General features: G+C 48.2%; 1 protein-coding gene and 1 pseudogene across 1 annotated transcript in view; both read right to left on the bottom strand.

Annotated features, from left to right (window-relative positions):
• Nucleotides 1-1,179: 1,179 nt before the first annotated feature.
• Nucleotides 1,180-5,839, bottom strand: LOC147084149 (uncharacterized; annotated as a pseudogene).
• A 94-nt stretch (nucleotides 5,840-5,933) lies between these two features.
• LOC147084148 (uncharacterized) overlaps nucleotides 5,934-14,817 on the bottom strand; it is a 19,150-nt gene continuing 10,266 nt past the window's right edge. The window contains exons 2-3 of the mRNA XM_085979834.1: nucleotides 12,339-12,753; nucleotides 5,934-5,941 (exon numbers count right to left, since the gene is read on the bottom strand). Coding sequence (XP_085835960.1) covers nucleotides 5,934-5,941; nucleotides 12,339-12,645 — 315 coding nt within the window. The 5' untranslated portion in view covers nucleotides 12,646-12,753. The remainder of the gene's footprint in view (nucleotides 5,942-12,338; nucleotides 12,754-14,817) is intronic.

Genomic DNA, 14,817 nt, shown 5'->3' with positions numbered 1-14,817 from the left:
CACTGTCCCATCAAACACTCTCAGGGCAGGTACAGCACAGGTTAGATACAGAGTAAAGCTCCCTCTACACTGTCCCATCAAACACTCCCAGGGCAGGTACAGCACGGGTTAGATACAGAGTAAAGCTCCCTCCACACTGTCCCATCAAACACTCCCAGGGCAGGTACAGCACGGGTTAGATACAGAGTAAAGCGCCCTCTACACTGTCCCATCAAACACTCCCAGGGCAGGTACAGGGGCGTGTTAGCGATACCTTCCCTGGATACCAAGGCCAGGAGAGGCACCCTGGATGGTATGGAGAGCTGGGACTTCTCCATGACTGAAGGTATGAGAACTGAAATAATCCAGAGTAATGATCGGGTGTTAGTCGTGGCTCAGTGGCAGCACTCTCTCACTCTCTCTCTCTCATTTCTGAGTCAAGAGGTTGTGGGATCAAGTCCACCTCCAGAGACTTGAGAACACAATCTAGGCCGACACTCCAATGCAGTACTGAGAGATCGCGGCACTGTCAGAGGTGCTGTCTTTCAGACGAGACGTTCAAGCGAGGCTCCCTCTGCCCTCACAACGGGACATAAAAGATTGGATACAAAAGCAAAATACTGCGGATGCTGGAAATCTGAAAAAGAAACAGAAAATGCTGGAAATACTCAGCAGGTCAGGCAGCATCTGTGAAGAGAGAAACAGAGATAACGTTTCAGGTCGATGACCTTTTGTCAGAACTGGGGTCATCGACCTGAAACGTTATCTCTGTTTCTCTCCCCACAGATGCTGCCTGACCCGCTGAGTATTTCCAGCATTTTCTGTTTTTATAAAAGATCCCATGATGTTAATCCGAAGAGCAGGGGAGTTCTCCCTGGAGTCCTGGCCAACATTTCTCCCTGAACCAACGTCACTAAAACAGATCATCTGGTCATTATCACAGAGCTGTTTGTGGGACCTTGCTGTGCGCAAATTGGCTGCTGCATTTCCTACATTACAACAGTGACTGCTCTTCAAAAGTACTTCATTGGCTGTAAAGTGCTTTGGGATGTCCTGAAGTTGTGAAAGGTGCTTCATGAATACAAGTCTTTCTTTAACAAAGGAGAAAAGGCCCAGAATGGAACAGTCAGTAACAGGACATCAATTAGTCTCCTTTTATCTTAGAGACGTCAAGGACTCAATACAAAGTGTGTTTGGAACAAAGCAGATTTATTTGACTTATTTCCAGAATATTTAACTCCAGCCCAATTAGAGGTGTTATTGACATCAGCAGAAACAAACTCCAACTGTCAGAATGAACATGGTTCAGTTCTGGATGTGTTTAACAGCAGCAATAACAGCAGAATCCAACCCCTGCAGTCACTTGTGAACTTGCTGGTGTCTCAGCAGGTTGGATCAACGAGTGAATCCTGTCCCACACACGGAGCAGGTGAACGACCTCTCCCCAGTATGAACTCGCTGGTGTCTCAGCAGGTTGGATGAGTGAGTGAATCCCTTCCCACACACGGAGCAGGTGAACGGCCTCTCCCCGGTGTGAACTCGCTCGTGAGTGAACAGGTTGGATGAGTGAGTGAATCCCTTCCCACGCACGGAGCAGGTGAATGGACTCTCCCCAGTGTGAGCTCGCTGGTGTCTCAGCAGGTGGGAGCTGTACAGAGCTCTGGTTAGAACCCATCTGGAGTATTGCGTTCAGATCTGGGCACCGCACCTCAGGAAGATGGTTGTGGCGCAGATTCACCAGAATAATATCGGTGTAAAAGGGTTACATTTCTTCAAAAAACTCAAGCTGGTTTGTTGGTCGAGGCCATCCTTTCCAGAAGCGGTGTGAGTCTCTCTAATTGCCCCTTCTCCTCTGCAGTGATCAGAAACAGCATCTCTTAGGATTCCCTTCAAGCATCTTCCCTGTGGTGGAGGTCACACTGATGGGCCTGTAGTTCCCCGGCTCTGATGGGAACTCCATGAGCTGCCTTCCAATCTCAGGGAACAATCCCTGACTCTGTTGAGCTGTTGATGATATGGGCAAGGACAGCGGTGGCAAAATACGGCCCATGGGCCAGTTCTAGCCAGCCAATAGATTCAATCCAGCCCGCCAAGGCCTGGCTTCAAGGCCGAACATACGCCGCACCCGACCCCAGCCTGACCCCAGCCCACGTAATGCCAGGAGGCGGGTCATTGTCTCCGAGGCAGCAGGGGAGTCACAACCACAAACAGAGGCAGGAAAATGGAATCTGCCATTTGCTGCATCAATGTGTCTGGCTCTGTTCCATGGAGGAGCCGCCAGATTTCCAGTTTCACCCACCCCTGCCCTCCAATCTGCAAGCTCCCTGACAGCCCTGGTTTAGCGGTTGGAGCTGGATATTGCACAGATGAGGCCCGGCCAGCAAAATGGCTGGGTCCTCTCACCAAGGACATTGGACAGGCAGCACCATTGCACCGCTCACCCGATGTCCACCCAGAGTGAAAATCAGCCCCAAGAAGTCTAAGCTCAGCAATCTCAGCAACATCAAACACATCCAAGATCCCCGATCAGCTGCAAGAGAAGGATCGACATTCCATTCTTGCCCATGTGCCAGTTGCAATTGAGCCTTTCTTTGAAAATGAGCCTGACTGAATGATCTGATCTGTGGTGTTTAATGGACTTGGGAAGCCAATCCTTGTTGGAAATATGAAACTGAACCCCGTATTTATTGAAAATATCAAATCTACCTTATTCAGCTGACTGATGCATCTCAATGGCAAGAGCATTGCGATAATAAAGGTTTGCAAATCAGAGCTGAATTTGATATTTCCAAAAAAATCAACCTCAATGTTTCACAAATCCGAGATGTTCCAAGAGTTTTCAATGCGGAGGACCAGACTGGATGATGGTAAATATTTGGACATCTCCAAGCACACTGCCTGACACTGGATTGTCCTCCACATTACAAGCTGTCTTATCCTCTTCAGCAATGCACATCTTCAAATGAGAGAAAAGTTCATCGCGTGTCTGGGTTTCTTCCTGCACAATGGACCTCCAGATTGTTCCCATTTGCTCACTGCATGTGACGAGATCACTGCTTTGCTGTCAGATCACAGGCCAAATGTCAGAATTAAAGCAATTGTGGTGATAAGAGTAGCTGGAACATTATTAAGGATCAGAACCAAACTATTGTCAGGAGAAGTTTGCTTGAGTTGTGTTTGGAAACAGCAGGGGGTGATTTTAACCTCACGCACCCGACGGGAAACTAATGCGATCAGATCGGCCGTTTGTTTTACACCCCACCCGATTTCACTTTCGACTGAAATCATTGGAGAACAAAATCAGGGAAGGTGTAAAACAGGCAGGAAATTCAATCCCGTCAGGTGGGGGAGGTTCAAATTACCCCCAGCACATCTGAACTAGAAGGACAACTACTAAAAATGGCCAAAAGGACCATAAAATAACGATGGAAATTGCCTGAGCAGTTCCACAGCAACACGAATCCCCAAATGGGAAACTTTCTGCTTTCTAACCTCGTACACTATTTATCTACAAAGTACATCTCTACTTATCATCAACAGCAAGCTGCAATATCACTTATTGGAATATGATTGTTTGACTAAGTAAGAGTTTAGCCAAAGAACTACCTGCAGTTATTTTACAAATATAGTATTTTCTTACTTTAAGCAAACCCTTTGAATTTTCTTTTGCCTTTTATTTTTTGTTGTGTGTTTTTTTCTCTTTAGGTCCCTGCACACAACCAAAGCATTCTCAGCTGAGGGAACAGGTGGGCAGCTTGCGCTGACCCTGCCGTTCTACTGTGACCCGTGGGGTCTCACCCTCCAAATGGACTTCCTTGTGGGGACACGCTCACTTTCTGTTGACCCCCTCTTTCTTCCCGACAGTCCAGTAGAGATTAAGGATTTGCAGTGTGAGGGAGAATGGGCATAAACCCACATCCCACCATTCTTTGGTGCCATTTGTTGAGCTGGCATGCTGTGCCCGTCTCTGTTAATGACTTCTGATTTCTTCAGTTTTTTGAAGCAGAAACAGTGTCCAGAAAGAGCTACTTGTACTTCAAAAGACTCGAGCCGCTCGGTCAAACAGCCACGTGGACTTTCAGTCCAACATATACTCCATCGATCGATCGAGCACTCATTTCATTCATTTAGTAACGGCAGATTTTACTATCTTACACCACATTCTGTGTATTTAGGATAGTATCTGATGACTATCTGAATTTATGTTGATAAATTATTGGGCGGGTAGAAGTGGTGCGATGCTCAACATTAAGAGTCGGACAGTTTCCGATTCACCAATTGAACACTTTGCTCTCACCAACGTGCGTGGTCCCTTTAAATATGCTGCGCAGTTTCTCTCCCAGCGGCAGGAGCTGGTGAGCGGCCTGCGCGGATCCTCGCCATTGCTGCGCCACCGTGCAGCCACGCACCTTAGGGGCAACATTGGTGTGCGGCCCTCAACAGCTCACCACAACTTGTTCAGTGGCCCTCCAGCCCAAACCATTGCCCACCCATGCCCAAAACCATCTTTCACGGGATTCTGCCTCCTGACGGAGCTGGGAAAGATTTTGCCATTTTTACCACAATTGAGCACCACCTTCTTTTCCAAAGATCTCTGAGCTTCTCTATTGCTGTTTTTGTCTCCCTCAACTGTGGGTGATATTTCTCTCTATTCTCCTGTAAACTGAATTCATCTTGATCTGAACTGGGTTCAATGTAAGACAGTTCAGGGAGTCAGGCATCATTCACCCCTAGACCTACGCTGGCTGGTAAAACCCCAGTCATTTCCTTAGTAAGGATTCCTCTGGTTCCTCGCCATATATTTGTCAGGATACCGAAACCCAGCTTTCTTAAAGCCAACTCCTGGAGGCCCCACTCCCTGAGCCTACAACCTTCAGCAGGGTCAGTGGTGGAGTTCCACAGCAGGAGTGAACCCAACTGTCAGAATGAACATGGTTCAGTCCTGGATGTGATTAACAGCAGCAATAACAGCAGAATCCAACCCCTGCAGTCACTTGTGAACTTGCTGATGTGTCAGCAGGTTGTATGACCGAGTGAATCCCTTCCCACACTCGGAACAGGTGAATGGCCTCTCCCCAGTGTGAGTGCGCTGGTGTCTCAGCAGGATGGAGCTCTGAGTGAATCCCTTCCCACACACTGAGCAGGTGAATGGCCTCTCCCTAGAGTGAACTCGTTGGTATGCCAGCAGGCTGCAGTTCTGAGTGAGTCACTTACCACACACTGAGCAGGTGAACAGCCTCTCCCCGGTGTGAACTCGCTGGTGTGTCAGTAGGTGGGATGAATTTGTGAATCCCTTCCCACACACTGAGCAGGTGAATGGCCTCTCCCCAGTGTGAACTCGCTGGTGTGTCAGAAAGGTGGTTCAATTCGTGAATCCTTTTCTACAGTCAGAGCAGGTGAACGGCCTCTACCCAGAATGAATTCGCTGGTGTGTCAGCAGATCCCTTTTGCTTTTAAAGCTTTTCTCACAGTCAGAACATTTAAAAGGTCTCATGTTTGTGTGAACAAGTTGGTGTCTCAGTAGCTGGGATGACTAAGTGAGTCCCTTCCCACACACGGAGCAGGTGAACGGCCTCTCCCCAGTGTGAATTCGCTGGTGTGTCAGCAGGTCACTTGACTGAGTGAATCCATTCCCACACTCAGAGCAGGTGAACGGTCTCTCCCCGGTGTGACTGCGCCGATGGGTTTCCAGCTGATACGGGTCATCAAATCCTTTCCCACAGTCCCTACATTTCCCCAGTTTCTCCCTGGTGTGACTGCGCTTGTGTTTCGCCAGGCCAGAGGATCGACTGAATCCTCGTCCACACACACAACACGTGTACGGTTTCTCCCCACTGTGAACTGTGCTTTTTGCTTTCATGTTATGTCTGATGATATTCAGGTCCTGCTGAATTGAGTGACTCTGTCAGATCTTGATGTTTGAGTTAAATATCCTGTCTACAAATCCTCCCCTTCTAATACCCTGTAAAATGAATATAAAACAAGAAAATGGAGCATGAGAGAGAACACACAAAAACACAAAGACAGGTTGTGAAATTGAGCTCAATAAATCTGGGAATTTGTTGGGCCAGTACCAGGAAAAAAGTAATGATGAAAGCTGCCGGATTGTCATTAAAATCCCAACTGGTTCACTAATGTCCCACAGGGGTATGGGGATCGGGCGGGAAAGTCAAGTTGAGGTCGAAGATCAGCCATGATCTTATTGAATGGTGGAGCAGGCTCGAGGGCTGTATGGTCTACTCCTGCTCCTAATTCTTGTGTTCTTATGGAAGGGAACCAGCCACCCTACCTATCCCACGACTTCTACCGCCTAGAAGGAAAAGAGCAGCAGGTGCATGGGAACACCATCATCTGCAAGTCACACACCATCCTGACTTGGACATATATCATCATTCCTTCATTGTCACTGGGTCACAATCCTGGAACTCCATCCCGAACAGCTCTGTGGGAGCACCATCACCACACGGACTGCAGCGGTTCAAGAAGGCAGCTCACCACCACCTGCTCAATGGGAAACTAGGGAGGCCGGTGGGCGCCGCGGGGACTGGAGTGCATCATCACCCCGGCCAATGTGATTTTAATTTAATTTAATAAGTTTTAAAAATTAATCTAGTGTTTTTTTAATCTTCTTTACAGTCCACTTGTTCGGCTGGGAGAGCGGGAGGCTCCACTCGGCGATGCAGAGAGCTCTGTGGATGGAGAAGAATGTCAACCAGAGTCTGCCGGATCTGCACAAACTCTCCACTGGGAGCGCCGACCCTCATCTGTGTGAATTCCTGGAGACCCGCTATCTGGATGAACAAGTAAAGATGACCAAGAAGCTTGGAGATCACATCATTAACTTAAAGAGACTGGGACCCCTGCCTTGTAGGGAATGATGGCTTGTGACTTTGTACAAAGAGCTGAGCCTGAGGTCTGTAAACGTCATTTACTGTAAAAATGTTCAAATATTAAATATTTAAAAATAAACCCGTGGGGACGCGGGCTGCAAACGCCCAAGTGTGGCCCCATTATTAAAACAGTAAAAAAATTAATGCTGGGCCATCCAGCGACGCCCAGATCCTCAGTCCCAGTGACCGCCTCAGAAGAATAGAAGATGGCGGCGCGTAACCCGGGCCTGCAACCGAGAAAAAGCCTCACAGCTGCCGTCCGGTGGAACATAGACCGGGCTGCTGGATCTCATTCGGGCCTGAGGCCGTTCTCCAACTTTATAAACCCTGCGGCATGGCCTACCTGCAGTTTATTAATCTCTGAACCCCGCTCCCGCCGACTAGCAGCTCAGCCCGGCGACCGCGCAGGGCTTTCTTTGTAAAGGCGGTGAGGGACACGTGACCCGGGCCCAGGGGCTGATTGACGGGAGCTTCCGACCAATAGGGAGCGAGTGGGGCGGGGCTGGAGCAACTAGCCGGCGGCGGGTCCTCCAACCAATTGGGGAGCCTGAGGGGCGGAACTTGCGCCGGCTGATTGTCGGATCCGCAGGGCAGCGAGTTTCTCCAGTCCCTTGTTCAGGGCCCGGGGCCAGGGGAGGCTGTGGGCCTTTATTCCCCTTATTGGACACAAGGCTCTTTGGCTCACAACACACAGGCTCAGACTGCAAGACAGACTTTTTAAATTCATCAATAAAAGCAGATAAACCTTGTGCTTCTGTAGAACAAACTTTCTAATATTTGGGAGTAAATGTACAAGTTTTTTTCCCTCTGGGGAATTTATTATTAGTTTCACGAAACAACAACAACCACTTGTATTTATAAAGCGCCTTTAATGTAGTAAAACATCCCAAGGCTGTTCACAGAATCGTTATAAAACAAAATTTGACACCGAGCCACATAAGAAGACATTAGGGCAGATGACCAAAAGCTTGGTAAAAGAAGTAGGTTTTAAGGAGCATCTTAAAGAAGGAGAGAGGTAGAGAGGCAGAGAGGTTTAGGGAAGGAATTCCAGAGCTTAGGGCCCAGGCAACTGAAGGCACGGTCACCAATGGTGGAGTGATTAAATTGGGGATGCTCAAGAGGCCGGAAATAGAGGAGTGCAGATATCTCGGGAGGTGTGGGGCTGAAAGAAATTACAGAAATAGGGAGGGGCGAGGCCATGGAGGGATTCACTCCACACGGCCTGACCTTCGTCATCTTGTCGATCTTACATACTGTTTATGGATAACAAGCTGGTTACAGAACAGAAAACCGAGAGTAGGGGTTGGGAGTAGCTACTCAGACTGGCAAAAGGTGGGAAGTGGTGTACCACAGGGATTGGTGCTGGGACCGCTGTGGTTCATAAATGATTTGGACTCGGGAATCAGAAGTACAATTAATACTGAGGAAGACAAAATGCAAGAAGACATTAATAAATTTCAGAATGGGCATATAGTTGGCAAATGAATTTCACTGTAGATCAGTGTGAGGTGGTGTGTTAATGAATTTCACTATAGATCAGTGTGAGGTGGTGTGTTAATGAATTTCACTATAGATCAGCGTGAGGTGGTGTGTTAATGAATTTCACTATAGATCAGTGTGAGGTGATGTGTTAATGAATTTCACTATAGATCAGCGTGAGGTGGTGTGTTTTGGTGGGAAGAATAAGGAGGCCACTCACTATTTGGACAAGAGGGTGAAATTGGGTTGCTTTGTGCGTCCTGTGATATTCAACGGGAGGTTAGCGGCGGCAGTAGCCGGTAGTGCCCCGCGGCATAGCACCACCGGCAATTACGTCATCACCATGCGCAGTGCCCCGGCTGCAACCTTGGGTTGCGCCGCCTGCCCTATCGCCGGACAATATGTCCGACAGGGTCAGGGGTCGTTCCTGCAGCCGTGGCGGCGCCACTTAAAGGCAGGCGTCGGGTGGCAACGTTTTATTTTGGCTGACTGCCAGCACCTGCCCACTTCCCCTTTCTTCTTCGGGGTGTCGGCTGCGATCGCTCAGCCTGACGCTCCTCTTGATACGACACCCCGCTCCCCGGTGGTCCAGCAGGGCCCCAATGTCTGCAGTGCTAGGCCCCTCCCCTTTAATCAGGGACGGAGGTCTGCTATGATGCTATGAGAGTCATAGAATATGAGAGTAAGCTTGCAGGTAACATAAAAACTGACTGTAAAAGCTTTTATAGATATGTGAAGAGAAAAAGATTGGTGAAGTCAAGCGTAGGTCCCTTGCAGTCAGAATCGGGGGAATTTATAATGGGGAACAAAGAAATGGCTGACCAACTAAATACATATTTTGGTTCTGTCTTCACAAAGGAGGACACAAATAACCTCCCTGAAATACCGGGGAACATAGGGTCTGATGAAAGGGTGGAACTGAAAGAAATCAGTATTTGTAGGGAAATGGTGTTAGGAAAATTGATGGGACTGAAGGCCGATAAATCCCCAGGGCCTGATAATCTACATCCCAGGGTACTTAAGGAAGTGGCCCTAGGAATAGTAGATGCATTGCTGGTCATCTTCCAGAACTCAATAGACTCTGGAACTGTACCCATGGATTGGAGGGTAGCTAATGTTACCCCACTATTCAAAAAAGGTGGCAGAGAAAAAGCGGGGAATTATAGACATCGGTAGTGGGGAAAATGCTAGAGTCCATTATAAAAGATGTAATAGCAGAGCACTTGGAAAGCAGTGACAGGATCGGACAAAGTCAACATGGATTTACAAAAGGTAAATCATGCTTGACTAATCTACTGGAATTTTTTGAGGATGTAACTGGTAAAATAGATAAGGGAGAACCAGTGGATGTGGTGTATTTGGACTTTCAGAAGGCTTTCGATAAGGTCCCGCATAAGAGATTAGCGTGCAAAATTAAGGCACATGGGATTGGGGGCAAGGTATTGACTTGGATAGAGAACTGGTTCGCGGACAGAAAGCAAAGAGTTGGAATAAACTGGTCGTTTTCCAAGTGGCAGGCAGTGACTAGTGGGGTACCGCAAGGATCGGTCCTAGGACCCCAGCTGTTCACAATATATATTAATGATCTGGATGAGGGAATTGGATGTAATATCTCCAAATTTGCAGATGACACAAAGCTGGGTGGGAGGGTATGCTGTGAGGAGGATGTCATGAAACTCCAGTACGATTTGGACAGGTTAGGTGATTGGGCAGAAACATGGCAAATGCACTATAATGTGGATAAATGTGAGGTTATCCACTTTGGAGGCAAAAACAGGAAGGCAGATTATTATTTGAATGGCAATAGATTGGGAGAAGGGGAAGTGCAAAGAGACCTGGGTGTTCTTGTGCACCAGTTGCTGAAGGTAAGCATGCAGGTGCAGCAGGCAGTTAAGAAGGCAAATGGTATGTTGGCCTTCGTAGCAAGAGGGTTCGAGTACAGGAACAAGGATGTCTTGCTACAGTTTTACAGGGCCTTGGTGAGACCGCACCTTGAGTATTGTGTGCAGTTTTGGTCACCTTATCTGAGGAAGGATGTTCTTGCCATGGAAGGAGTGCAACGAAGATTCACCAGGCTGATACCTGGGATGGCAGGAATGACGTATGAGGAGAGATTGTGTCGATTGGGCTTATACTCACTGGAGTTTAGAAGATTAAGAGGGGATCTCATCGAAACCTATAAAATTCTGTCAGGCCTGGACAGACAAGATGCTGGAAGGATGTTCCCGATGGTCGGGGAGTCCAGAACCAGGGGTCATAGTCTAAGGATAAGGGGTAGGACATTTAGGACTGAAATGAGGAGGAATTTCTTCACCCAGAGAGTGGTGAACCTGTGGAATTCTTTGCCACAGAGGGCGGTGGAGGCCAGTTCATTAAATATATTCAAGAAAGAGTTGGATATATTTCTTAAAGCTAAAGGGATCAGGGGATATGGGGAGAAGGCAGGGACAGGGTACTGAGTTTGGATGATCAGCCATGATCTCATTGAATGGCGGAGCAGGCTCAAAGGGCCGAATGGCCGACTCCTGCTCCTATCTTCTATGTTTCTATGTGCCGACGGGCGTGGCGCTGTTGCACGAAGTGCCGCGGAATTCACTGGTTGCGCCCCAAGAGGGAGGGGAGTGCTTCCAGTAGCACCTCGCCTCCTGCCTGGGGCGCTACCACTGAATTTAATGCACAGGGCTGCTAACTTTTTCAGGGGGCTAAAATTAGCCCCAGCGACGTTAGCGACACAAAGGGGGTGCCACTGAATTTCTCCCTGATAGTTTAAATGGGCTGGAGGAGCGGAGGGATCCAGGGATACAGATACACAAATCACTAAAAGTAGCAACACAGGTTAATAAGGCCATTAAAAAGAAAGCACTGGGGTACATTCCTAAAGGAGCCTTCTGTTCCATGCCTAGGAGCTCTGAACCATGGCAGAGAGCGGCTGGGATACGTTTCTCACACGCCTCGAGATTAACCCGCACGGCAACTTTGCTGTCAGTGAAGAGAGACAAGAAAGACCAAAGTGCCGGTTGCCCCTCTCAGTGTGGCCCTGAAGGACTGTGTCCAGGCTGGAGTTGTTCCCGCTGTACGATCCTCCCCCAGATTGTCCTTTCTGAGCTCCAGCCAGGTGATGCTAAACACTCAGGTGGGAAAGACAAAAATCTACAGCAATGTGTTTAAAGCAAAGCTGGTGATGTAAAAAGGTGTCTCACACATCAAGGAACTTTAAAGTAAGCTTTAAGCAACTTATAATTATACTATATACAAGAGCGGTCTTCACCATGCCTCTAGGAGAAGCCCTTTTACCATACTGAGCAGTTCAGTATTTATACTAGTCCAAACACCGGAAGTGACGTATGCACAGGAAGTGATGTATGCACAGAGTTCACAGTTCACAGGAAGTGATGTGCACATAACTTCATCCGGAAGTTATTTATTATTATTATTACAGCTGGGTTATTTGACATCTATCCAGAATATTAAATTCCAGCCCAGTTACAGGAGTTATTAACATCAGCAGAAACAAACCCCAACTGTCAGAATGAACATGGTTTCAGTCCTGGATGTGATTAACAGCAGCAATAACAGCAGAATCCAACCCCTGCAGTCACTTGTGAACTCGCTGGTGTCTCAGCAGGTTGGATGACTGAGTGAATCCCTCCCCACACATGGAGCAGGTGAACGGCCTCTCCCCAGTGTGTGTGCGCTGGTGTACAGTGAGGTCAGATGATCGCCTGAACCCAGTCCCACAGTGAGAGCACCTGAAAGGTCTCTCGTCAGTGTGAGCTCGCTGGTGTCTCAGCAGGTGGGATGAGTGAGTGACTCCCTTCCCACACACGGAGCAGGTGAACGGCCTCTCCCCAGTGTGAGTGCGCAGGTGTATAGTGAGGTCAGGTGACTGCCTAAACCCAGTCCCGCAGTGAGAGCACCTGAACAGTCTCTCGTCAGTGTGAACACGTTGATGGCATGTCAGTTCCCTGGAACTTTTAAAGCACTTCCCACAGTCCGAGCAGTTAAAAGGTCTATCATCAGTGTGAACTCGCTGGTGATTCAGCAGGTTGGATGACTCAGTGAATCCCTTCCCACACATAGGGCAGGTGAACGGCCTCTCCCCAGTGTGAACTCGCTGGTGTCTCAGTAGGTGGGATGACTGAGTGAATCCCTTCCCACACTCAGAGCAGGTGAACGGCCTCTCCCCGGTGTGAATGCGCTTGTGTCTCAATAGGCCAGAGGGTTGGCTGAAGCCTCGTCCACACACAGAACACGTGTACGGTTTCTCCCCGCTGTGAACTGTGCTTTTTGCTTCCATGTTCAGAGGCCGATGATATTCAGATCCGATGAGTCGAGTGACTCTGTCAGATCTTGAAGTGATGTTTGGTTTGAGCTTACCATCTGCAAATCCTCCCCTTCCAGTGCCCTGTAAAATTAATTTAAAACAGGGAGCGTGAGAGACAACCCACAAGAAAACAAAGGCAGGTTGTGAAATTGAGCTCAATGAATCTGGTCAATTGTGGGGCCGGCACTAGAAAAAAGTGACCATGAAAGCTGCCGGATTGACATAAAAACCCAACTGGTTCACTGATGTCCTTCAGGGAAGGGAATCCGCCACCTGGTCTGGGCCTACACAAGACTCTGGCCTCCATGGGAGGAGAGAGAGAGAGGTGGGTGTGGGAGGGGGAGGGGGCGAAGGAAAGAAACTTTATACATCTGCAACTGGACCAGAACTTTGACAGAACCTCCAAAACCCGCAACCTCCACCACCTAGAAGGACAAGGGCAGCTGTTGTATGGGAGCACCATGACCTCCAAGTTCCCCTCCAAGTCACACACCATCCTGACACACACACACACGATATTCATCGTTGCTGGGTCATAATCCTGGAACTCCTTACCGAACAACATTGTGGGAATACCTTCACCACACGGACTGCAGTAGTTCAAGAAGGTGACTCACCACCCCCTTCTCAACGGGCAACTGGGGATTGGCAATATTTGCTGCTCTTGCTAGCGACGCCCACATCCCAAGAATGAATTAAAACAAATCTGTAGATGTAAACTGGATTAAAAGCCTATACAGAAATACTTGTTCCTAAGAGAATACTCTTTTACATTGTACGTACAGTGTCTGTGTAACAACCTAATCTCCCCCAGAATCCACCTCCCTTGACTGTCACACATTGGAAATTGTTGGGTCCTCCTGGGCTCAGAAGTACTGGCGGTTCAACCCAGCAGCTTCTCCTCCATCTCCACTCCAGCTCAAACTGAAACATAGAAACATAGAAGATAGGAGCAGGAGTAGGCCATTCGGCCCCTCTAGCCTGCTCCGCCATTCAATGCGATCATGGCTGATTATCCAAATTCAGTACCCAGTCCCTGCTTTCTCCCCATACCCCTTGATCCCTTTAGCTTTAAGAAATATATCCAACTCCTTCTTGAATATAGTTAATGTCTTGGCCTCTACTGCCTTCTGTGGTAGAGAATTCCACAGGTTCACCACTCTCTGGGTGAAGAAATTCCTCCTCATTTCAGTCCTAAATGGCCTACCCCGTATCCTTAGACTGTGACCCCTGATTCTGGAATCCCCGACCATCGGGAACATCCTTCCTACATCCAGTCTGTCCAGTCCTGTCAGAATTTTAAAAGTTTCAATGAGATCCCCTCTCATTCTTCTAAACTCACTGGAGTTTAGAAGATTGAGAGGGGATCTCATCGAAACCTATAAAATTCTGTCAGGCCTGGACAGAGTAGATGCAGGAAGGATGTTTCTGATGGCCGGGGAGTCCAGAACCAGGGGTCATAGTCTAAGGATAAGGGGTAAGCCATTTAGGACTGAAATGAGGAGGAATTTCTTCACCCAGAGGGTGGTGAACCTGTGGAATTCTCTGCCACAGAGGGCGGTGGAGGCCAGTTCATTAAGTATATTCAAGAAAGAGTTGGATATATTTCTTAAGGCTAAAGAGATCAAGGGATATGGGGAGAAGGCAGGGACAGGGTACTGAATTTGGATGATCAGCCATGATCTCATTGAATGGCGGAGCAGGCTCGAAGGGCCGAATGGCCTACTCCTGCTCCTATCTTCTATGTTTCTATGTTTCTCAGAGAGGGTGCAGAAAAGATTTACGAGAATGATTCCAGGGATGAGGGACTTCAGTTACGTTGATAGACTGGAGAAGCTGGGGTTGTTCTCCTTGGAGCAGAGAAGATTGAGAGGAGATTTGATAGAGGTGTTCAAAATCAAGAGGGGTCTGGACAGAGTAGATAGAGAGAAACTCTTCCAATTGGCAGAGGGGTCGAGAACCAGAGGACACAGATTTAAGGTGATTGACAAAAGAACCAAAGGCGAAATGAGGAAAAACTTTTTTACGCAGCGAGTGGTTAGGATCTGGAATGCACTGCCTGAAAGGGTGGTGGAGGCAGATTCAATCACCACTTTCAAAAGGGAATTGGATAAGTACCTGAAAGAGAAATATTGCAGGACTTCA

The sequence above is a fragment of the Somniosus microcephalus genome, unplaced genomic scaffold (assembly GCF_052327205.1).
Source record: "Somniosus microcephalus isolate GS21.2 unplaced genomic scaffold, FLI_Smic_1.0 scaffold1, whole genome shotgun sequence".
Classification (NCBI taxonomy): domain Eukaryota; kingdom Metazoa; phylum Chordata; class Chondrichthyes; order Squaliformes; family Somniosidae; genus Somniosus; species Somniosus microcephalus.
Note: the sequence above shows the minus strand (reverse complement) of the source record. Positions and strands in the feature narration are given on the sequence as shown.